This window comes from Rana temporaria, chromosome 1, assembly GCF_905171775.1.
Source record: "Rana temporaria chromosome 1, aRanTem1.1, whole genome shotgun sequence".
NCBI classification, from domain to species: Eukaryota; Metazoa; Chordata; class Amphibia; order Anura; family Ranidae; genus Rana; species Rana temporaria.
The window spans coordinates 427152028-427175368 of record NC_053489.1 but is presented as its reverse complement, the minus strand read 5'-3'; the positions used below and the strand labels follow the sequence as shown (position 1 = coordinate 427175368).

General features: G+C 45.6%; 1 protein-coding gene across 2 annotated transcripts in view; it reads left to right on the top strand.

Moving 5' to 3' along the window:
- WRN (WRN RecQ like helicase) overlaps positions 1 to 23341 on the top strand; it is a 257949-nt gene that overhangs the window by 148763 nt on the left and 85845 nt on the right. For both annotated transcript variants that reach the window (XM_040325345.1, XM_040325344.1), the window contains exons 24-26: positions 12861 to 13031; positions 14248 to 14345; positions 21774 to 21849. In XM_040325345.1, the coding sequence (XP_040181279.1) occupies positions 12861 to 13031; positions 14248 to 14345; positions 21774 to 21849 (345 nt within the window). The remainder of the gene's footprint in view (positions 1 to 12860; positions 13032 to 14247; positions 14346 to 21773; positions 21850 to 23341) is intronic.

The following is a 23341-nucleotide window of genomic DNA, read 5'->3' as shown; positions in this document are numbered from 1 at the left end:
ACGCCCCCTACTCGCCGCATTTGAATTCCGCGCCGTTACGCCGCTTGAGATGCACTACGCCGCCGTAACACGGCGGAAATTCTTTATGGATTCGATTTAAAGCCAGGTAAGGTACGGCGGCTTAACGTATCTCCGATACGATGCACCGGGGCAGATCTTTGTGGATCTGCGCCAATGTTTCCAAAATAAGCTTTGGCCTATTCACACTGCATTTTCGTGTGCAAAACTCATTCATGCTGGTGTACATTTTTAAATCAAATAACTTTTTATTGAAAAGATATGGTTGTTTACAGCATAAAGGAACATATGACACAGCATAGGGAGAGACAAGGAAATAAGGCACACATTCGCCTGTGTAGCAGGTATTAAAGTAGTAAGTAATGCGGACCATCGTCAAGTTCCCAGGCACTAGCTAGCACAAAGCTGAGGTCGTATATCATATCATAGTCAAACACATAAGTGTACTGCAAAACATTAAACATGGGGGGAGTCACAGGAGAACTCCCAATAGGAGGGAGAAAGAAAGAAGGGACAGAAAATAAATAAAATGAGGGGTAGAGAGGAAAGAAGAGGGAGAGGTGATCGAGTTAGCTCATTTACCTTATCATGGCTGGTCCTCCCGAAGGCGCCAGGGCCCCCAGACAATGTCGTGGGTTTCCAATCTGTCCTGTATCCTGGCAGTCATTCTCTCCATCAGCTCCACATCCTTGATTCTAGCATGCAAGGCCTCTGGGCTAGGGGGGGAGCGTTTTTTCCAATTTAGGGCTATAAGGCAGCGGGCAGCTGTGAGGATATGGCGTGTTAACTTTTTACAAGGCGTAGAGACTCTCAGGGGAGATAGGCCAAATAGGAAAAATTTGGGGGACATGGGGACCTGTGTATCAGCAGTCGATACACCTCGGTCCAGTAGGGGGTGATCAACGGGCAACTCCAGTAAATGTGGAAGAGGGAGCCTTTATCCCCCTGACATCGCCAGCATCGATCAGAACTAGTGGGGTATATGGCGTGAAGCACGTCAGGGGTCATATGGGCAGCACAGTGGTGCAGTGAGTAGCAGCAAAAGGTTCGCTGGTTCGAATCCCAACCACGACACCATCTGCCTGGAGTTTGCATGTTCTCCCTGTGTCTGCGTGGGTTTCCTCCGGGTACTCCGGTTTCCTCCCACACTCCAAAGACATGCTGGTAGGTAAATTGGATCTCGTCCAAAAAAATTGGCCCAGTCTATATGTGTGTATGACTGTGTGTCCCTAGTGTGTCATGATCCTACGGGGTAAAAATGACCGCACCAGCCAAGCAGATACTGGCTGGAAAAAGCGCCCAGAGGCGATTCAGTTCACATGCGTTGCGCTATACAAGTCATTCATTCATATACCAAAATAGAAGGACCTTATATGCATTCTCCTTATACAGCGTACAAAGTGAGCTCTTAGCTGCCTGGGACCAGATAGTCCGCCATTGCTCTATGGGTATAAACGCTCCGAGGACAGTCCACACGATCGCGACAGCCGACGCCAAAGTCGTCGGAGCTGTGACATGGAGCCCAGCAAGCGTTCAGGGGGATCCTCCACATTCGCACTCCAGAGCAAGTTATTAGGGTGAGTCGGGGCTAGCCAAAATGTTTCTGGTGTACATTTTTACTGCAATGTGTTGTCAACACGAATTGCAGTGCTCTATTTTTGTATTTCTTTACTTTACATTTCAATGTATTGTAAAATGCCACAGCATGTTGTGTTACAGAAAACTGGAATGTGCTGCACAAAAATGCAATATATTCTACCTGTTTTCTGCATGTGGGTTGGTACGAACTGAAGCAATAGGACATAAGGCAAATTGCCTGTTTGTTTTTGTTTTTTTACAGAAACCTTTGCTCAGCAATGCAGCCCAATGCAGTTGATGCAAATGAGCCCTAATGCCTGATTCACAGCTTTGCAGGTTGCAGTTTGCTTATTGCAGGTGCATTTTTCATTTTTTCAATGCATGCTTTTCATCCATTGAAAACTATGGAACAAAAAAACAGAAAAAAGTCCCTGGTCCTTTCCATAAAACACAGATGTGAACTACATCCATAGGAAACTGTACTGTGTTTCTGCAAAACTGAAAAGGCAATAAAAAATGCATAGGTGTGAACCAGGCCTAAATCCTTCATTGGAGTCAGATGCACTGCTCCTTTTGTTCTCCCTCCTTCTTGAAAAGATATACCCAAGAAAAAAAATAAACTACACTGGTTAACAGTCAATAATAGGGTGGCTGCATTAGTTGTTTTCTTTTTTCTGGCTAAGAATATTTTCTGAAATTACAAAAAAAATCCTGTTGATCTTGCTAAACATCTGGTGGCTTTGTAACAACTAACCCCCCAAATCTAAACAATTTTGTCATCTTTTCCACCTATCTTCTGTGAACTATAGTGCAACTGTCCTATGTGTAATGGAGATGAAAGGGGAAAGTGTTTTGTAGATTCTATCAGGAAAGCAGCTTAGTATCATAACACTGCTCCTCCATAAGTTTATGAGTGATTATTGCCACCCAAGGACAGGAGGCGTTGAATTCAGCTGTTAGGAAAATATTAGAAAGTACTGCCGAGGGCAGTTACTTTTTGTTGACCTTTGGAGCCCAACATTTGGTAGCATCCAAACTGGGATCTGGCAGTTATGAACTAATAGGCTTATAACATTAACCACTTCCATACCAGGTACTTACGCAGCTTCCCGCCCAAGCCAATTTTCAGCTTTCAGCACTGTCGCACTTTGAATGGCAATTGCGCGGTCATGCTACACTGTACCCAAACAAAATTGGCGTCCTTTTTTCCCCACAAATAGAGCTTTCTTTTGGTGGTATTTGATCACCTCTGCGATTTTTTTTTTTTGCGCAACAACTAAAAAAAGGCTGAAAATTTGGAAAAAAAATTACGTTTTTATTTTTTTCTGTTAATTTTTTTGTAAATAAGTTTTCTCTTTCAATTACGGGCACTGATATGGCGGCACTAATGGGCACCGATGAGATGGCACTGATGGACATCGATGAGGTAGTACTGACGGGCACAGATGAGGTGGCACTGATTGGCGGCGCTGGTATGCGACACTGATGGGCACACATAGGCGGCACTGATGGGCACACATAGGCGGCACTGATGGGCACACATAGGCGGCACTGATGGGCACTCATGGGCGGCACTGGGCACTCATAGGCGGCACAGATGGGCACTCATGGGCGGCACAGATGGGCACTCATGGGTGGCACAGATGGGCACTGCTAGGTGGGCACTGGGCATGGATGGGCACTGTGGGGTGGCACTGATGGACACTGGGGTGGCGCTGATGGACACTGGGGTGGCGCTGATGGACACTGGGGTGGCGCTGATGGACACTGGGGTGGCAGCACTGATTGTTGCCAGTCAGTGCCCATTTGTGGGCACTGACTGGCATCTTTTTTCTTTATGTTTTATTTTTTATTTATTTTTTTGACTTTTTTTTTTTTTTTTAGCTTTTTTTTTTTTTTGCCCACCCTGGTGCTCCAGGGTGGGCACCCTGGTGGTCCAGTGTGGCGATCCGAGGGGGGGCTGCGCTGATAAACAATCAGCGCTAACCCCCCCTGTCAGGAGAGCCGCCGATCGGCTATCCTCTACTCGCGTCTGTCAGACGCGAGTGAGGAAGAGCCATCGGCGGCTCTTCCTGTTTACATCGTGATCAGCCGTGGTTGGACACGGCTGATCACGTGGTAAAGAGTCTCCGCCGGAGGCTCTTTACCGAGATCGGAGATGCAGGGTGTCAGACTGACACCCCGCATCACCGATCGCCGCGATGCGCGCCCCCACGGGCGCGCGCGGCATGAAATCCTGCAGGACGTTCTAGAACGTCCTGTCAGGATTTCATAACCACTTCCCGGACGTAAATCGGCCATAGGCCGGGCGGGAAGTGGTTAAACAGGTTTGCATTAAGCTTCATGTCAATTGTTTCATGATTTGCACAGATACTGCAACTTCTGCATATCTAAACAATACAGTGGCTCTTTTAAAATAATTTTTGTTTTTGATTCACCTGTCTTTTGCATTATGTAAAAAAGTTAGTACAAATTGTCTTTGCAAAAAATGCAATATATAAATCTTTAAAAAGCCATTTAAAATAATTTACCAGACGAAATGATTATTTTTGTTTTTCATACACCTGTACATTTTATCCCTCATGATAACTAGCTGCAGATGGGCTTTCAGGCAGTCCCAAAATAGATCACAGGAGGGGGATCAGGTTTCGTCTATTTATATGAAAAACTAGTCAGTCTGGTGAAGTGAAAGTTCTCCTGGGAACTTTCGAATTAGGACGTTGTCATTGATGAAATTTTATACTGCCTTTGTTACGATGAAAGATAAAGAGATCTCCAGAAAGGAAACCTCTAAAGTAAAAAAAAAAAGAAAGAAAGAAATAAGTGGTTTGCTGTGTCTGATCACATTTAATGAGATGTTTCTCAAATCAGTCTGCAAAGGCAGCAATCATAACTGATTTGTAGTTTCAATGTTTTCTGCTTTTAATGCTAAGATATCACTTTCATTTAATTATTAGTCGGTGTTCCTGTTAATAAACCACCAATTGTTGGTGTACAGTTTAGATCAAAACACTTTATAAGGGCCTGTTCAGATGCAAATCAACTGCTTTAACCACTTAAGCCCCGAACCTTTAGGCAGCTAAATGCCCAGGCCAGGTTTTGCGATTCTGCACTGCGTCGCTTTAACTGACAATTGCGCGGTCGTGCGACGTGGCTTCCAAACAAAATTGACGTCCTTTTTTTCCTACAAATAGAGCTTTCTTTTGGTGGTATTTGATCACCTCTGCGGTTTTTATTTTTTGCCCTATAAACAAAAATAGAGTGACAATTTTGAAAAAAAATGCAATATTTTTTACTTGTGGCTATAATAAATATCCCCCAAAAACATATATAAAAATTTTATTTTTCCTCAGTTTAGGCCGGTACGTATTCTTCTACCTATTTTTGGTAAAAAAAAATCGCAATAAGCATTTATCAATTGGTTTGCGCAAAATTTATAGCGTTTACAAAATAGGGGATAGTTTTTTTTTTTTTTTTACTACTAATGGCGGTGATCAGCGATTTTTTTCGTGACTGCGACATTATGGCAGACACTTAGGACAATTTTTACACATTTTTGGGACCAAAAATTGCATTGTTTATTGTGAAAATGACAGTTGCAGTTTGGGAGTTAACCACAGGGGGCGCTGAAGGAGTTCAGCTTCACCTAGTGTGTGTTTACAACTGTAGGGGGGTTTGGCTGTAGGTCTGACGTCATCGATCGAGTCTCCCTATAAAAGGGATGACTCGATCTATGCAGCCGCCACAGTGAAGCACGGGGAAGCCGTGTTTACATACGGCTCTCCCTGTTCTTCAGCTCCGGGGAGCAATCGCGAGGGGGCGGCTAAAAACGAATAGCCGTGCCCTCATCCCGGATCGCTCCCTGAGGCTTTCCGACCGCCGCATGTCCTGGGGGGTCCCGATCGGACCCGCGGAAAGGCAGCTAAGTGCGGGCACGTCGTTCTGCCTGTCCGTGCCATTTTGCCGACGTATATGTACATGCATCGGTCATTAAGAGGTTAAAGGCGCAACTAATCCTTGTATTCTTCCCAGTTTCGGCCATCGAGCGTGTGCCGACTGTAGCTGCGCGCTGGGTCGTCCACGACATGCCCGTTGCTCTACGGGTGGCCGGTGAGCTATGTGCTCCAGGGCTTGCATAAAGACCGGTCTACAGGGCCGAGTCGCAGTAGCCTGGCCGACAATCATCTCTGTTACCATGCGGAAGATGCGCCGTCCAGGATGCTCCAGCATAAATCCACAGGAGGGTAAGTACTACTACCTTGCTTCGGCAAGAAAATAGAGCTGGGCATCCCTGGAGAGGTGAGTAAAGGGCTCTATATTTCCCTTCTCCCCTCCTTCCCCTTCCCTCCTCCCTAGACTGCTGAGGTGGGGGTTGCCCTGGGGAGCTCCACCTGAGAACCAATATAAAGTATAAGTGCATAGATATGGCATAGTTGTGTCCATGTTGTCAGCTGCTGCTTCCCCCTTTAATGTAGAGAGCTGCATAAGAGATTCTGCTGCTGTGTGTCTGGCGACCATTTTTTCTGTGACCATGCTGGATTGTTTGTAAACCTGGCGGCCATTTTCTTGTAGCCACTGTTGGCCTCTACTCGGAGCTCGGCGGCCATACTTCTGGGGTCTATATGCACTACGGTGGCCATTTTCTTGTAGCCGCTCAGCGCTGGAGGTGTTGCTCACACGGCGCCAAAGGGGGGGCTGTACCGCGTCTCCCGGCCGCTCAGCGGCCTGCGCCCCAAGAAGGGCGCTTAGAACAGCTATTTCCGGCAGCATTTCCCCATGAAACTGGGGCCTCTAGCATCCCGCCCAGCGGCCATTATTTGGTAGCCCATGAAAGTATTACAGCATTGGCGGCCATGCTTTTGGGGCCTCAGTATGCTTGACCTCTAGCGCCAGAGCGGCGGCCATCTTATAAATCAGCAGCCAAACAGACACACGCTGCTGACTAGCAAACAAGCTGATAAGGACAGCAGCCTTGTAGATAGCAGCCATTTAGCAGACTGACAGTTATATTCAGTGGACAAGAAGCAGCTCAGCTAAATGGCACTGCACTGCACTGCTGGTTCCAGGGTGGTGAGTCCTCTGGGGGGGGGGGGGTACCCCTCATCTCTGCTGCAGTTAGGAGGGTGGGTTGTCCACCTTGCATGGAATCCCTGTGTCAAGCGTGTGGGCAGCATGGCGTCAGAAACAGACGTTTTTTTCCCTGAAACACCTGAGCTGGCAATTGATGCCCCTGTACCCGATGTATCAGTGGGACGCTATGTCGGCAATCCTAGATGCCTTCATTGCCAAGGTGTAATCCGCGTGTGGAAGAACGGGGGCTAGAAAGCACCCCCCGCCATCTTCTGGGGACAACTCCGATACGGAGCCAGGTCTAGCTACCACTCAGGACCCTGCCAGGTATCTGACGGTGCAGACCTAGAGCGGCCAGACAGTGAGGATGACTCTGAACCCAGGTCAGCTTGCGAGAAGGCTCTGGTGAGTGACCTTATCACTGCAGTGCGAGGTACCCTAAAAATAGAGGGGTCTGTAGAAGCAACAGAAGCGCCGGTCCCCTTTGGGTTCCGTAAGGCGACACGCACTGCTAAAGTGTTCCCTTTTGTGTCTTATTTAGACAAACTTTTATACAAGGAATGGGACAGACCACAAAAAAATGTTGTACCTAAAAACCTAGCGGTATGTTACCCACTGGAGGAGAGTTTCTTAAAGAAATGGACCTCGCCCCCCATAGTGGACCCTCCTGTGTCCAGACTAAACAAGCTTGCTACCCTTCAAGGACCCGGCGGACAAGAAGGCAGAGTCACTCACGGAGTGGGCAAAGTTACTGCTCAATGGGTTACAAACACATCATGCTTCCACCCACGAGGTAGCCCTAGCGGTGGCTGTTATGTCAGCTAAGACGGGTTCTGAGCTGGCAGCCTTGTCATGAAAGGCTCCCTATCTGATCTTCCACAAGGATAAGATGGTGCTGCCTTAGATTCTTCCTATGGTCATTTCAACCTTCCATCTCAAGGAAGACATTGTACTGCCATACTTGTGTCCTCATCCGTCGAATCCTAAGGAGACGACGTGGCATTCCTCGGACGCTGTCCGAGCTCCGAGAATATACTTGTCTGTTACTGCTCCGTTCCGGAGTTCAGACTCACTGTTTGTTTCGGTGGCTGGTCCCAAGAAGGGCCCAGCAGTCTCATCGGCCACCATTTTGAGGTGGACCCGACAGATCCTGATCAGGCTTACGCCATAAAGGGTCGAGCGCCTCCCTATCATGATGCATTCGACCAGGGCAATGGTGCCTCTTGGGGTTTCTGACATCAAGTGTCTGTTTCCCAGGTGTGTAAAACTCACACCTTAACTAAAGGTGAGCATAAAATCCAATTTTTTTTGCAGGTAACAGCGAGACGCAATGAACTACCTCGATGCTCCATAGCGCAGTGATAGTTCATTGATGACTACAAGCTAACATCCTCTAAGGACGTTGGGACTTGTAGTTCATTCAAACATACAGAACTCTGTGTCTGAATGACCCGGCCATTTTGTTTTCAAACCATGACAGCTAGTACGGGAAACTTTTCTCCCCATACCGCTGACACAGAGAGAGGGGCAGCGGGCAGTGGCTGCAGCAGTGGGACAATGTAACCTGTTCAACCCTAAAATTGGATAGAACATGTAACATGTTCCCTAAGGTCAACTTATCCTTTAAAGTGATTCAGTTTCTCTGTCATGAATGTAGCTGTATACAGAATATAAATTGTGAGAGAGAGAGAGAGAGACTTGTAAAGCGCAACACATGCAAACTGAATCGCCTCTGGGCGCTGTATCCATTTCATGGGTAAGGAACCCCTTGACCTCAGAAGAGATGGGTTTTAATCTTTCTCCTGAAGGCCAAGTGGTCCGACTCCAGTCGGATGGTGGTTGGTAGTGCATTCCACAGGCGAGGTCCCTGGACTGCAAATCTTCGATCTCCTTTGGACTTGTATCTGGCCTTGGGTATCTGGAGGAGGTTTTGATTGGTGGACCGCAGAATGCGATTGGGGTTATGGGCTTTTATTTTTTCGCATAGATATTGGGGGGCGTTGCCTTGAATACACTTATGTATTAGGCAGAGTTGTGATTCAAATGAGGTGCCAACATCCTAATATATAATTTAGAGCAGGGTTCTCAAATGATCATGACTCTGCCTGTGGGAGTCATGCTTACATAGTTAGTCAGGTTGAAAAAATACACAAGTCCATCCAGTTCAACTATAAAAAAAATAATGATAATATAATACAATCCCATATACCCAATTCTATACCCACAGTTGATTCAGAGGAAGGCAAAAAAAAACAGCAGAGCATGTTCCAATTTGCTACAGCAGGGGAAAAAATTCCTTCCTGATCCCCCGAGAGGCAATCAAATTTTCCCCGGATCAACTTTACCTATAAATGTTAGTACCCAGTTATATTATGTACATTTAGGAAAGAATCCAGACCTTTCCTAAAGCAATCTACTGAGCTGGCCAGAACCACCTCTGCAGGGAGTCTGTTCCACATTTTCACAGCTCTTACTGTGAAGAAACCTTTCTGTATTTGGAGATAAAATCTCTTACTCTAGATGTAAAGAGTGCCCCCTTGTCCTTTGTGTTGACCGTAAAGTGAATAACTCAACACCACGTTCACTATATGGACCCCTTGTATATCTGTACCTGTTGATCATATTCCCCCTTAATCTTCTCTTCTCAAGAGTAAATAAATTCAGTTCTTCTAATCTTTCCTCATAGCTGAGCTCCTCCATGCCTCTTATCAGTCAGCCTGCTTAACTGTCAGCCTTGCAATGCCTCAACTTGTAGTTTTGCAACAGCTGGAGGGCCGCCTGTTCGAGACCACTGATTTAGGCCCCTTTCACACTGGGGCAGGACGTGAGGTGGCGGTATAGCAGTGCTAAAAATATACCGTCTGAATTGCCGCGGAATTGCAGCGTATTCGGCTGCTAGCGGTGCAGTATTAACCCCCGCTAACGACTGAAAAAGGGTTAATACCGCCCGCAATGCGCCTCTGCCGGGGGGCATTGACGGCGATATTACCGCGGTTTCCCATTGTTTTCAATGGGAAGGAGCGGTAAACACACCGCTCCAAAGATGCTGCTTGCAGAAGAATTTTTTTCTCCCGCCAGCGCATCGCTTCAGTGTGAAAGCCCTCGGGCTTTCACATTGAGAATGCAGTGCAGGAGTTTTTCAGGCGGTATTTAGGCGCTATTTTTAGCGCTAAACTGCCTGAAAAACTCCTCGGTGTGAAAGGGGCCTTAGAGGAACCAATACAAAAATACCCAAATATATAAAAACTTAATTGACTTTTCTTTTATACAGAGAATAAAATTGTATAAAAACGGTGGCTAATTAGACAGAGAAAAAAATATTCACTCATAAATACACTATTTCAAAATCTCAATATTAGAGTATCCATAAGATGACAAACACGAATTCCTGTAAATGACATATATGCTTTGTTGTAAATGTGGTAATCAACACACAAAGAATATAATGGGATTTAGCCCTTGCCCACTGCATTTCAAGTAACTTTTCCTCATGGGCAGAGATGAAACTTCAAGATCTGTATATTGATACACAATAAGATCGTAAATGCCCTGGACATGGTTAAACAATGAGAGTATATACTTATTAGCTTATGCAAGTTCAAATCAATCCAGCCCTTGAATCCAGTGGGCACCCATGGCACATGGAGAGGGGAGGAGCCTGCAAAAACTGTGACAGCTAATCAGCCTTATTTGGAAAAATAACTAATAACTACTATCATGTAAGAAAGGGGAATCTCGCAGGACCACTATATACATATAAATCCCAACAATTTGTCCTATTTCCCACAAAGTGATATTTTTACAATCCCATAGCTCTGGCAGAACAAAAACCTTAAACCTTATATTTATATGCTATCACCCTAAATGCAGCTTTGTAAAAATGTGCACAAAAAATTTAAAATAACAAAAGGAAAACAGTAATTGTAACTAGGGTTGTACCGATACCACTTTTTTAGGACCGAGTACAAGTACCGATACTTTTTTTCAAGTACTCGCCGATACCGAATACCGATACTTTTTTTTAAATGTGTCCCCAAATGCAGCCATGTCCCCCCACAAATGCAGCCATGTCCCCCCACATATGCAGCCATGTCCCCCCACATATGCAGCCATGTCCCCCCACATATGCAGCCATGTCCCCCCACATATGCAGCCATGTCCCCCCTATATGCAGCCATGTCCCCCCTATATGCAGCCAGGTCCCCCCATACCTAGATGCCGCCACCGCCGCATGGGTTAAACAGCGTGCGGGGAAAATCACAGCTTTCATTTGAATAGCTGTAGTATTGCGGATGGGGCAAGTATTCTATTTAGGTATCGGGGGTATTTGAGGGAGTACAAGTACTCCCGCAAATACTCGGTATCGATACTGGTATCGGTATCGGGACAACCCTAATTGTAACTTTTGTTTTTTTATAGTTCACCACTGTGAAAATGCATTTTCATAAACAGTGTACCCTCTGTTCTCCAAGACCAAACAAAGCACTAGTTTGTAACAAACATCTTCCAACTGTGTGTGCCTGAATAACTCACTAGATATACAGTATCTCAAAAAAGTGAATACACCCCTCAAATTTTTGTAAATCATTTTTTTTATATCTTTTCATGTGACAACATTGAAGAAATTACACTTTGCTTATAATGTAATGTAGTGAGTGTACAGCTTGTATAACTTTGCTATCCCCTCAAAATAACTCCACTCACACAGTCACTAATGTCTAAACCGCTGACAACAAAAGTGAGTACACCCATAAGTGAAAATGTCCAAATTAGCCACCAACATCCCCCCCCCCCACTGTCATGTGACTCATTAGTGTTACAAGGTCTCAGGTGTGAATGGGCAGCAGGTGTGTTTCAATTTGGTGTTCTTGCTATCACTCTCTCATACTGGTCACTGGGAGTTTAACATGGCACCTCATGGCAAAGAACTCTCTAAAGGATCTGAAAAAGAAGAATTGTTGCTCTACATAAAGCTGTCCTAGGCTATAAGAAGATTGCCAAGACCCTGAAACTGAGCTGCAGCACAGTGGCCAAGACCATACAGCGGTTTAACAGGACAGGTTCCACTCAGAACAGGCCTCGCCATGATAAACCAAAGGAGTTGAGTGCACATGCTAAGCGTCATATCCAGAGGTTGTCTTTGGGAAATAGACATATGAGTGCTGCCAGAATTTCTGCAGAGGTTGAAGGGGTGGGAAGTCAGCTGTAATTGCTCAGACCATACGCCGCACACTGCATCAAATTGGTCAGAGGAAGCCTCTTCTAATGATGATGCACAAGAAATCCCTCAAACAGTTTGCTAAAGGCAAGCAGACTAAGGACATGGATTACTGGAACCATGTCCTGTGGTCTGATGAGACCAAGGTAAACTTGGTTCAGATGGTGTCAAGCATGTGTGGTTGCAACCAGGTGAGGAGTACCAAGACAATAGTGTCTTTCCTACAGTCAAGCATGGTGGTGGGAGTGTCATGGTCTGGGGCTGCATGAGTGCTGCCAGCACTGGGGAGCTACAGTTCATTGAGGGAACCATGAATGCCAACATGTACTGTGACATACTAAAGCAGTGCATGATCCCTTCCCTTTGGAGACTGGGCCACAGCGCAGTATGCCAACATAACGATAACCCCAAACACCCCTCCAAGACCACAGCCTTGCTAAAGAAGCTGAAGGGCTTGTGTTCTCTGGTGCAGCCCTTTGCATGGATGCTGCTGAGTTACACCTCCTATACTTTACGCTGTACGTACAACTTGCGCGCACCAGTCGTAGCCTGCGTCGGGCGCAAGTACGATCGTGATTTGGCGTATCTCCCTCATTTGCATATTTGAAAAGATAATCAATCGGAGCGCCATATGCCCCCACTCTACGCTGGCGTAGGCAGGTTACGTCGGTGGAATGAAGCTTGTTTTTAGGCATATCTTAGTTTTGTGGTCACGGCGCATAGATACGACGGCGCATATTTGCACTTGCGCGGCGTATCTCGAGATCGGCGCAAGTGCTATGTGAATCCGGGCCACTGTGTCTAAATGTATTCCTATGATTCTAAATAGGGATAGCTACTTCCCGTTCCATCCATAAGTGTTGATTATAAATATGCTGTAAACCATTTTTTTTTTTTTTCAGTTACACACTTGATAACCAAGCATAAGATGTTTTCTTCATTGTAAATCAATTTTTTATTTTTTTTGCAATCATAGACTTCTCAGCGTTTACCAGACAGATATCGCCGCCATCCTCTGTTTGGTAAGGGAAAATCTTGGACTGAGGTTTTCTGGAAGGCTTTGGCACGGCTATTGATCACTGAAGGCTATCTCCAAGAGTCCACTGGTCACAGCAAGTTTGCAACTACATGTGGTCTTGCAAACAAGGTAAAACTTTTTAAGGAGAAATTGCACTTTTTTTGTTTTTTACAGTAGAGCTGCACGATTCTGGCCAAAATGAGAATCACGATTTTTTTGCTTAGAATGAAGATCACGATTCTCACGGCGTAAAATCTTTTACATTTATACAAAAAAATATGGGCTAACTTTACTGGCTAGTTTTTTTTTTTAATTCATTAAAGTAATTTTTTCCAAAACGATTGCATTTAAAAAGACTGCTGCGCAAATACAGTGCAACACAAAATATTGCAGCAACCACCATTTTATTCTCTAGGGTCTCTACTAAAAAATGATATAATGTTTGGGGGTTCTAAGTACTTTTCCAGCAAAAAAAATAATGATTTTAACTTGAAAAGAGCTGTCAGAAAAAGGTTTGGTGTTTAAGTGGTTAAACGTTCCTAATTTACATACAGAAGTTTATTCCTTTGATGTACAAGTCAATGTGATACAATGTTTAGACTTAACTTTCCACTGATCAAGAATGTTTTCAAAACTTGGCAGGCTGCCCAGACTTTGACTTTTGGCTGAGAGCAGACAGGAAATTCTTTGCATACCAAAGTGCAGAGAGGAAAAAATTTTCATGTCGAAGATCTTGAAACCCTGTGTCAATAATTCGCAATGGGAAAAAGATCGCGATAACGATTCTTGACGATTAATCGTGCAGCTCTATTTTACAGTATGCAGCTCTGGGTGGGAAAAAGTACATGTTGTACCTTGTCCCATTGTCTAAGGTGCCTTGTAACACTAGCTACAATGTCAAACAGTCCTCCCCTTTTGACGTATGACTGCCTGGCACCACAGATAGCAGGTAGATGACTGCATTGCTAGCAAACGCTTGTCTCTGGCACTGGCAAGAGGGAAGTGAGGCGCCGCACCTCTCTGCATTCCTTATGCTGGTGCTGGCCACCAGCTCAACATATATTATTGTACTGAATCAGGAAGCAAATGCTTCCAGCCTAGTTCTGCCCTGGTTTAGAGATCAAATCACTACTTATCAAATTAACTGCGGAAGCAGTTAAGATTTCCAAAATAACTCCACTCAGGCATTTGGAGGACAGATTTGGTTATCTCTAAAACCGTTTATAATGGAGAATAGATATCGATGTTTAAAATCTTCTATTTCTCAACCGATCAAACGGTCGGCACAGAACCTGTTAGTGATTTTAAGTGCTTTGATTTTTTATTTAATTTTTGTCTTTGGCAGGGAAGAGACTGGATGAGTAAAGCCATGAATGAGTCCTGTCCATCCCTGCTTCTGCAACCAAATGAGGAGTTGTGTTCTCAAAGACCGCCTGCTGTAAGGTAACTTGTCACTGAGCAGCCAAAATCCCATTTTTTTTTGCAGTACCAAAGATAAATGTAGGTAGCGCATCATTTTTGTGTGTGTGTATGTATATACAATGTGGGTGGCTTTATATCAGAATAACTTCAGCAGAAACGAGAAGTGATCCATTATTGACTTTAACCACTTCAGCCCCGGACCATATTGCTGGTCAATGACCGGGCCCCTTTTTGCGATTCTGCACTGCGTCGCTTTAACTGACAATTGCGCGGTCATGCGACGTGGCTCCCAAACGAAATTGGCGTCCTTTTTCCCCACAAATAGAGCTTTCTTTTGGTGGTATTTGATCACCTCTGCGGTTTTTATTTTCTTTATCGTACATCACGGGACACAGAGCGGCATTCATTACTATATGGAGTACCTTCAGGTGTAGACACTGGCAATCTCAAACAGGAAATGCCCCTCCCTATATAACCCCCTCCCATAGGAGGAGTACCTCAGTTTTTACGCCAGTGTCTTAGGTGTTAGTCATGGTTTAGCTTGCCTCCGCATCCTTGGGATTAGGTGAGCTACCGGTTCTGTCCAAAAAAGCCTCAGCGCTAAAGTGGTCAGTAACCGGACCCCAAACCCTTGGGGTATAGCCCATAATGCTTTTCTTTTTAGAGAGCTGGACCCTGGGCCCAGAACTTAGAAACCTTTGGGTACCTAAAGTTTTCTGTTGCCAGGGTGCTATATGGGCCCAGGACAGTGGATCCTTCATAGGAACCCAGGGCCTGAAGGTCTAGACATCCCCACGGAGATGGGGGAAGATTGGGCCTCTTGCTTGGCAAAGTCCTGCGGCATGGAGCAGGTAAGTGAGGGGAAAACTTGCGGAACTTGGTTCTTAGCAGGTTTTTTTCTGGGGGGTCACAGGGGACATGCCTAAAGTTATGCACTGCATCTGGCAAACTAGTCACATATCATAAAGATAGGATGGCTCTCTATGTATTATTCCCCATAAGATGTGACCTCCCTTGTAGTGTTGGAAAAGCATTGAGTGGGGCCTGTGTTATATAAAAATATATGTGTGTGTCAGAGAGCTTTGCTTACCTGCAGGCCTCCAGGCGATGCTCCATTCAGTCTTCCTCCTCAGAGCCTGCAAGCAGGCAAAACGCTGGCCTCCTCATGGTTCCAGGCTGCAGGCCGCAGTTTGCTGGAACAGAGAGGTCCCTTCCTCCCAAAATCCCCCCCCCCTCCCCCTGTCGGGAGGGGCATTTCCTGTTTGAGGTTGCTGGGGGGGAAGGGCGGGTCAGTGGCTTAAAGGAAGGGGCGGCCCTTCCTTGTTTGTTCCATCAATACTTTGGAACTGAGGAGAAAGACCAGAGCGGCAGCACGGGGCGCCGAGGACACACAGTGGCCAGAAAGGATATTGCAGTCTTCAGAGGACTGTTTTGTCAAGCCTAGAAATAGGCTGTTTCTTTTCCATCTCATAGTTTTTCTTTGCAATACTACTCAGGGGGACAGAATGTTTTTTCTTTCCTGGATTTGAAACAAAAACGAAAAAAAAAAAAAAAAAAAGTCATCTAGGGGAGAGGAAGCATTTTTTTATCCCCCAAACAGGTGTTTGGACAATTAACTTTTATAGTTCCAAATACCAATAGGTAGCAGGTGTACCTCGGTATTGTACCATGGTATGCCGCTGTTTTCCCTACAGGGAGCCTTGGGGCCATCGGGATCTGGGGCTGGAGCTGACGCGGGTCAGTCCAACCCTAAGATGGTCACGGAGGAGGTATTACTCACCTCTTTAAAAGAGATGAGAAAAGCATGGGAAAAAAAAAAAAAAAATGATATCCGCAGCTATGCGGGGCAGTAAGCGGAATAGATCTCCGTCGCCCGAGCGCGGACCCTCAGAAGAGGAGGTCCTTTCCTCAGGGGAATTGGACGACCTCTTGGACACGGACCAAGTAGGTTCAGGGATCGAAGACCCGGATACAGAGGAGTCTGGGGCAGTCTCCCTGAGGGAGAGCTGGTGGATTCAAGGATTGTCGGACTTGGTCCATAGGACATTCAACTTGCCAGTACCAGATCTCCAGGTATCGACGGTTTCAGCTTTGGGCTCACTGAGGGCGCCTCAAAGCAATGCTGTGTTTCCGATCCATCCTCTATTAGAGGGAATTTTGTTCCAAGATTGGAACAAGCCAGATAAGATCTTCTTACCACCTAAAAGGTTCTCTGTCCTATATCCTATGGAAGAAAAATTTTCCAAAAGATGGGCTACTCCTGCAGTGGACGCAGCCATCTCATGTGTTAACAGATCGTTAACATGCCCTGTAGAAAACATACAGGTGTTCAAGGATCCAGTTGATAAGCGCTTGGAAGCACTACTTAAGAACTCCTTCACTACTGCAGGGGCAGTAGTACAGCCAGCTGTGGCTGCGATTGGGGTCGCTCAAGCATTATCGGATCAATTTAAGCAGATGCTTAAACTTATTCCGGCCCAGCAGGCAGAAAAATTTTCGGATGTCCCTAAGGCCATATGTTTTACGGTAGACGCAATCAAGGATTCTATCCAGCAAGCGTCACGTTTATCGTTATCCCTTATCCATATGAGAAGACTCTTATGGTTAAAAAGCTGGGAGGCTGAGCCCCCATGCAAGAAGCTCCTGGTAGGGTTCCCCTTCCATGGAGGACGACTCTTCGGAGAAGACCTAGATAAATACATTCAGACCATTTCAAACGGCAAGAGTACTCTCTTGCCAACTAAGAAGAAGGTTCAGGGACCTGCGTTTAAACGACAGTATTCCCCTGGGCAGGGGCCCTCTAATGCCAAGCAGTATCGACGGCCTCCTGCAAAAGCAAACTTCGGCTTCAACAGCAGATCACAAGGACAGGCTGTTAGAGGCAAAAGGCAGTGGTTTCGCAAACCAGCAAAACCAGCCCCCAAGCCAACCTTATGAAGGGGCGCCCCCACCCACGAAGGTGGGGGGAAGGCTGCGACTCTTTTCAGAGATTTGGGAAGCCAGCATTCCCGACGAGTGGGTACGGTCTTCCGTGGCCACAGGCTACAAATTAGATTTCCTAAGGTTTCCTCCTCCTCATTTCCAGAAGTCGAGGATTCCAAACGATCCGGAAAAGGGAGCCGCATTAAGATCGGCATTAGATCATCTACTTTCCCAGGAAATAATAGTAGAGGTACCAGTCCTGGAACAGGGGCTGGGTTTCTACTCCAACCTATTCATCATCCCAAAATCCAATGGAGATGTCAGGCCAATTTTGGACCTAAAGATGGTAAATGCATATCTAAAGATCCGCTCATTTCGGATGGAATCCGTGCGGTCAGCAGCTGCCACACTCCAGAAGGACGACTTCATGGCGTCCATAGACATAAAGGATGCCTACCTTCATGTTCCAATTTATCAGCCACATCAAAGATATCTACGCTTCATGGTGGCTTCGCGTCACTTCCAATTCGTGGCGCTTCCCTTCGGGTTGGCTACGGCCCCCCGGGTGTTCACGAAGGTCCTAGCTCCAATCCTAGCCAAACTAAGGATCCAAGGGGTCACGATCCTAGCATACCTGGACGACCTCCTAGTCATAGATCACTCGTCTCCCGGCTTGGAGCGAGCAGTGGCCCTCACGGTCCAATACCTCGAGAGGTTCGGCTGGGTCCTAAATCGAGAAAAGTCAGCTTTCCAGCCCACAAAGCAGTTGGAATATCTCGGCATGAGATTAGACACAGAACAACAAGGAGTGTTCCTACCTCTGAGGAAGGTAAAAGCCATCAAGGAATTAATCCTACTGGTTCTAAGCAAGAAAGAACCGACTATTCGCCTATGTATGAGGTTACTAGGCAAGATGGTGGCCACATTCGAGGCGGTACCATACGCCCAGAGCCACACTCGCATCCTACAGGCAGCCATCCTGTCAGCATGGAGCAGAAGGCCACAGGCCTTGGATATCCCGTTGCCGCTCTCATCAAGAGTCCGACAAAGTCTGTGTTGGTGGTTAGACCCTCAGAATCTACTGAAGGGGAGGTCTTTCAGCCCAGTGGCTTGGAAGATAGTGACCACAGACGCCAGCCTGACGGGCTGGGGAGCAATTTTGGATGGTTGCACTCGCCAAGGTACTTGGGCAAAGCCAGAGAAGCAGTTGCCCATCAACATCTTGGAGCTCAGAGCTGCTCGACTAGCCCTCAGGGCTTGGACGTCAAAATTGCAGGGGTTCCCGGTGAGAATTCAATCAGACAATGCCACGGCCGTGGCACACATAAATCACCAAGGGGGAACCAGGAGTCAAACCGCTCAGAGAGAGGTGAGCTTGATTCTTCTATGGGCAGAGGCTCATGTGCCCTGCATATCGGCAATATTCATTCCAGGAGTGGACAACTTTCAGGCGGACTTCTTAAGCCGCCAGACTCTATGGCCGGGGGAATGGTCTCTGCATCCACTAGTCTTTCAAGCACTCTGCCAAAGATGGGGAGTGCCGGACGTGGATATCATGGCATCGAGACTCAACAAGAAACTAGACAGGTTCATGTCCCGCTCAAGGGATCCGATGGCCTGCGGAACCGATGCGTTGGTTTGCCCTTGGCATCAGTTCAAACTTCTTTATGCGTTTCCCCCGCTCCAGTTACTACCCCGCCTGCTGCGCAGGATCCGGGTGGAGCACATACCAGTCATCCTGGTAGCTCCAGCATGGCCCAGAAGGGCATGGTACTCACTAATCTTAAGGATGGTAGTGGGAGACCCTTGGACTCTTCCTCTACGGCCAGACCTGCTATCGCAAGGTCCGATCCTCCACCCTGCCTTACGGCATCTAAATTTGACGGCCTGGAAGCTGAATCCCTGATTCTCAGGGGTAGAGGTCTGTCTCAGAAAGTAATCTCTACCCTAATCAGAGCCAGGAAACCGGTCTCTAGGGTGATTTATTACAGGGTCTGAAAGGCCTATGTAGGCTGGTGTGAGTCCAAGCGATGGCTTTCTCGCAAATTTACCATCGATAGAGTATTAAGTTTTCTCCAGCTAGGAGTGGATAAAGGATTGGCATTAAGCACAATCAAAGGACAGATTTCTGCTCTGTCAGTGTGGTTTCAGCGGCCGCTGGCCACCCACTCGCTGGTTAAGACCTTCCTTCAAGGGGTCTTACGTATTAGACCTCCAGTTAAATCCCCGCTTTGTCCGTGGGATTTAAATCTTGTTCTGTCAAAGTTTACAGAAACAACCGTTTGAGCCGTTGGCTGATATTCCTTTGGTTCTACTGACAAGGAAGTTAGTATTTTTGGTTGCCATAGTTTCCGCAAGAAGAGTTTCGGAGCTGGCAGCCTTATCCTGTAAGGAACCATATCTTGTTTTTCATAAGGACAGGGTCGTTCTCCGCCCTCATCCTTCCTTCCTTCCGAAGGTCATATCCAGTTTTCATTTGAACCAGGATTTGGTATTACCATCCTTCTTCCCTAAACCTACTTCCAGAAAGGAAGGGTTGCTGCATACCTTGGATATTGTCAGGGCCATGAAGGCCTATCTTAAAGCTACAAAGAAGATCCGGAAGACAGATGTGCTGTTCATTCTACCGGATGGGCCCAAGAAGGGGCAGGCAGCTGCAAAGTCCACCATTTCTAGGTGGATTAAGCAATTAATCACTCAGGCCTACGGCTTGAAAGGGTTGCCTCCTCCAGTATCATTAAAGGCTCATTCTACTAGAGCCATGGGCGCCTCCTGGGCAGCACACCACCAGATCTCTATGGCTCAAGTTTGCAAGGCGGCAACCTGGTCTTCTGTCCACACGTTTACAAAATTCTACAAGTTGGACGTAAGAAGGAATACTGATACTGCCTTCGGGCAGGCAGTGCTGCAGGCTGCAGTTTGAGACCCTCGGATTCCGGGGGCTCCTCTTGTTCGAGTTAAATTTAAAAAAATTTATTTTTCTCAACTAAGTTGGATTTATTATGATTTGAGTATATCTCTAAATTAAATCCTTTTGTCTTGGAGATGTTCTCCCTCCCCTCATTGTAAGCATTGCTTTGGGACATCCCATATAGTAATGAATGCCGCTCTGTGTCCCGTGATGTACGATAAAGAAAAAGAGATTTTTAATACAGCTTACCTGTAAAATCTTTTTCTTGGAGTACATCACGGGACACAGAGCTCCCACCCCTCTTTTTTTGAGGACCATTTTGGGAGGCATACTGCTTGCTACAAAACTGAGGTACTCCTCCTATGGGAGGGGGTTATATAGGGAGGGGCATTTCCTGTTTGAGATTGCCAGTGTCTACACCTGAAGGTACTCCATATAGTAATGAATGCCGCTCTGTGTCCCGTGATGTACTCCAAGAAAAAGATTTTACAGGTAAGCTGTATTAAAAATCTCTTTTTTTGCGCTATAAACAAAAATAGAGCGACAATTTTGAAAAAAAAAGAATATTTTTTACTTTTTGCTATAATAAATAGGGGTGTGGCGGCGAACCTCAAAAAAAATACTAGCTACCTAGTGGCACGAGCGACACTAATACAGCTGGCAAAAGGGGGTAAAAGGGTTAACTAGGGGGTGATCAAGGGGTTAAAAGTGTTACGTCCCCCCCCCCCCAATAAAGGTTTTAACCCCTTGATCACCCCCTAGTTAACCCTTTCACCCCCCTTTTGCCAGCGTCACTAAGCGATCGTTTTTCTGATTGCTGTATTGGTGTCGCTCGTGCCGCTAGGTAGCTAGTTTTTTTTGAGGTCCGGAAGTGGTTAAATAACAAACATGTTATACTTACATTCTCTGTGCTGTTGGTTTTGCACAGAGAAGCCCAGATCCTCCTCTTCTCGGGTCCCTCTTTGCTGCTCCTAGCCTTTTCCCTCAGCCAGCAGCTTGCTACAGGGGGAACCCAAGCTGAGTCAGAGCTCTGTGTATCTATTCAGACATGGAGGCCTAAGGGCCTCATGTACACTGCTGGATGTGGTTTCTCCGCATCCCATTCGCATTGTAGGAGATTGTAACCGGCTATCTGTGGAGCCGGTTCACACATCTCTGCAGTGGCTCCGGTGCGAATTGCACAGTAAACCTGTGTGTTTATTTGGTCCATTTCAGGTCTGAATTCAGCCCAAAATTTGGGCTGAAATTGGACCTGAAATGGTGAATTGAGACGCACCGGACTCCTGTTGTGAGCCGCTTCATTCTCAAGCGTGAATCCAGCCTTAATGTTCAATGTGGTCCCAGGCTAATACTGCCCAGAGAAGTCATTTCAGAGCATAGATTGGCCTGCTGTTGTTGTTTTATAGGTGGTACCAAAGGCAATAAATTGTATTGAGTTCCTTGGTGATTCACTTTCATTTTTTTTTTCAATTTGTTTTCTCGGTTATGAAGTCTACATTTAGTCAAAAGTGGACAATGCCTGTGTTTTTTTTCTTTTCACTTTAATCATAGTTTTTCTGCCAAAATTGTTTTAAATCGAAAATGGAATTGTTTTTAACCACTCCACTTTTGAACAGTTTACAGCCTCGCTCTCCTTTGGTCATTCAGCCTTCGCCTCATAGGACGTCCAGTAAACCTGTTGCTGACAATCAGGTTAGCTTTATTTTCTTACAATGCCTTAGTTAGTTTAAGTGGCTAAGTAAGTTTTTAAACAATATATCCTATGTGATAGAAAAAGTAAATTGGGTAAATGTAGTTTCTCTCCCCAGCTACTTGGATGGGAGCTTAGAAATTCCATGCTTCATTTTGTACACACAATAGGTTTCTGTAAAGTTTGCATAATGTCTTAGAAAATATACAGTTGTGCTCCTAAGTTTACATACCCTGGCAGAATTTATAATTCCTTGCCCATTTTTCTGAGAATATGAATAACAAAAAAAATTATTTCACTCATGGTTAGTGTTTGGTTAAAGCCATTTATTATCAATCAACTGTGTTTACTCTTTTTAAATCATAATGACAACATGAACTACCTAAATGACCCTGATCAAGAGTTTACATACCCCAGTTATTAATACCCTGAATTGCATCAATTTAACATCAATGACAGCTTGAAGTGTTTTGTGGTATTTGTGTGTAAAGCTGCCCATTCCTCTTGGCAAAAAGCCTCCAGTTCCTGTAAATTCTTGGGCTGTCTTGCATGAACTGCATGTTTGAGATCTCCCCAGAGTGTCTCAATGATATTGAGGTCAGGAGAATGAGATGGCCACTCCAGAACCTTCACTTTATTCTGCTGTAGCCAATGACTGGCCTTGTGTTTTGGATCATTGTCATGTTGGAATGTCCAAGTACGTCCCATGCGCAGCTTCCTGGCTGATGAATGCAAATTTTCCTCCAGTATTTTTTTAATAACATACTGCATTTATCTTGCAATCAATTTTGACCAAATTTTCTGTGCCTTTGTAGCTCACACATCCCCAAAACATCAGCGATCCACCTCGTGTTTCACAGTAGGAATGGTGTACCTTTCATCATAGGCCTTGTAGACTTCTCTCCAAATGTAGCGTTTATGGTTGTGGCCAAAAAGCAACATTTTGGTCTTATCACTCCAAATTACTTTGTGCCAGAAGGTTTGAGGATTGTCTCTGTGCTGTTTGGCATATTGTAATGCTTTGTGGCATTTGCGTAATAAAGGCAACTTGACCTTGCAGCCCATCTTTCTTCAAGTGCCTCCTTATTGTGCATCTTGAAACGGCCACACCACATGCTTTCAGAGAGTCCTGTATTTCACCTAAAGTTATTTGTGGGTTTTTCTTTGCATCCAGAACAATTTTCCTGCCAGTTACGGCTGAAATTTTAGTTGGTCTATCTGACCATGGTTTGGTTTCAACAGAACCCCTCATTTTCCAGAGTTTGAACACTGCTGATTGGCATTCTTAATTCCTTGGATATCTTTTTATATCCCATTCCTATACAGTTTTAACTACTTTTTCTCACAGATCCTTTGACATTTCCTTTGCCTTCCCCATGACTCAGAATCCAGAAACATCAGTGCAGCACTAGATGAAAGATGCAAGGGTCTGTCAGGAGTCCAGAAATTCATTGACCTTTTATATACACACACTAATTACAAGAAAACATATCA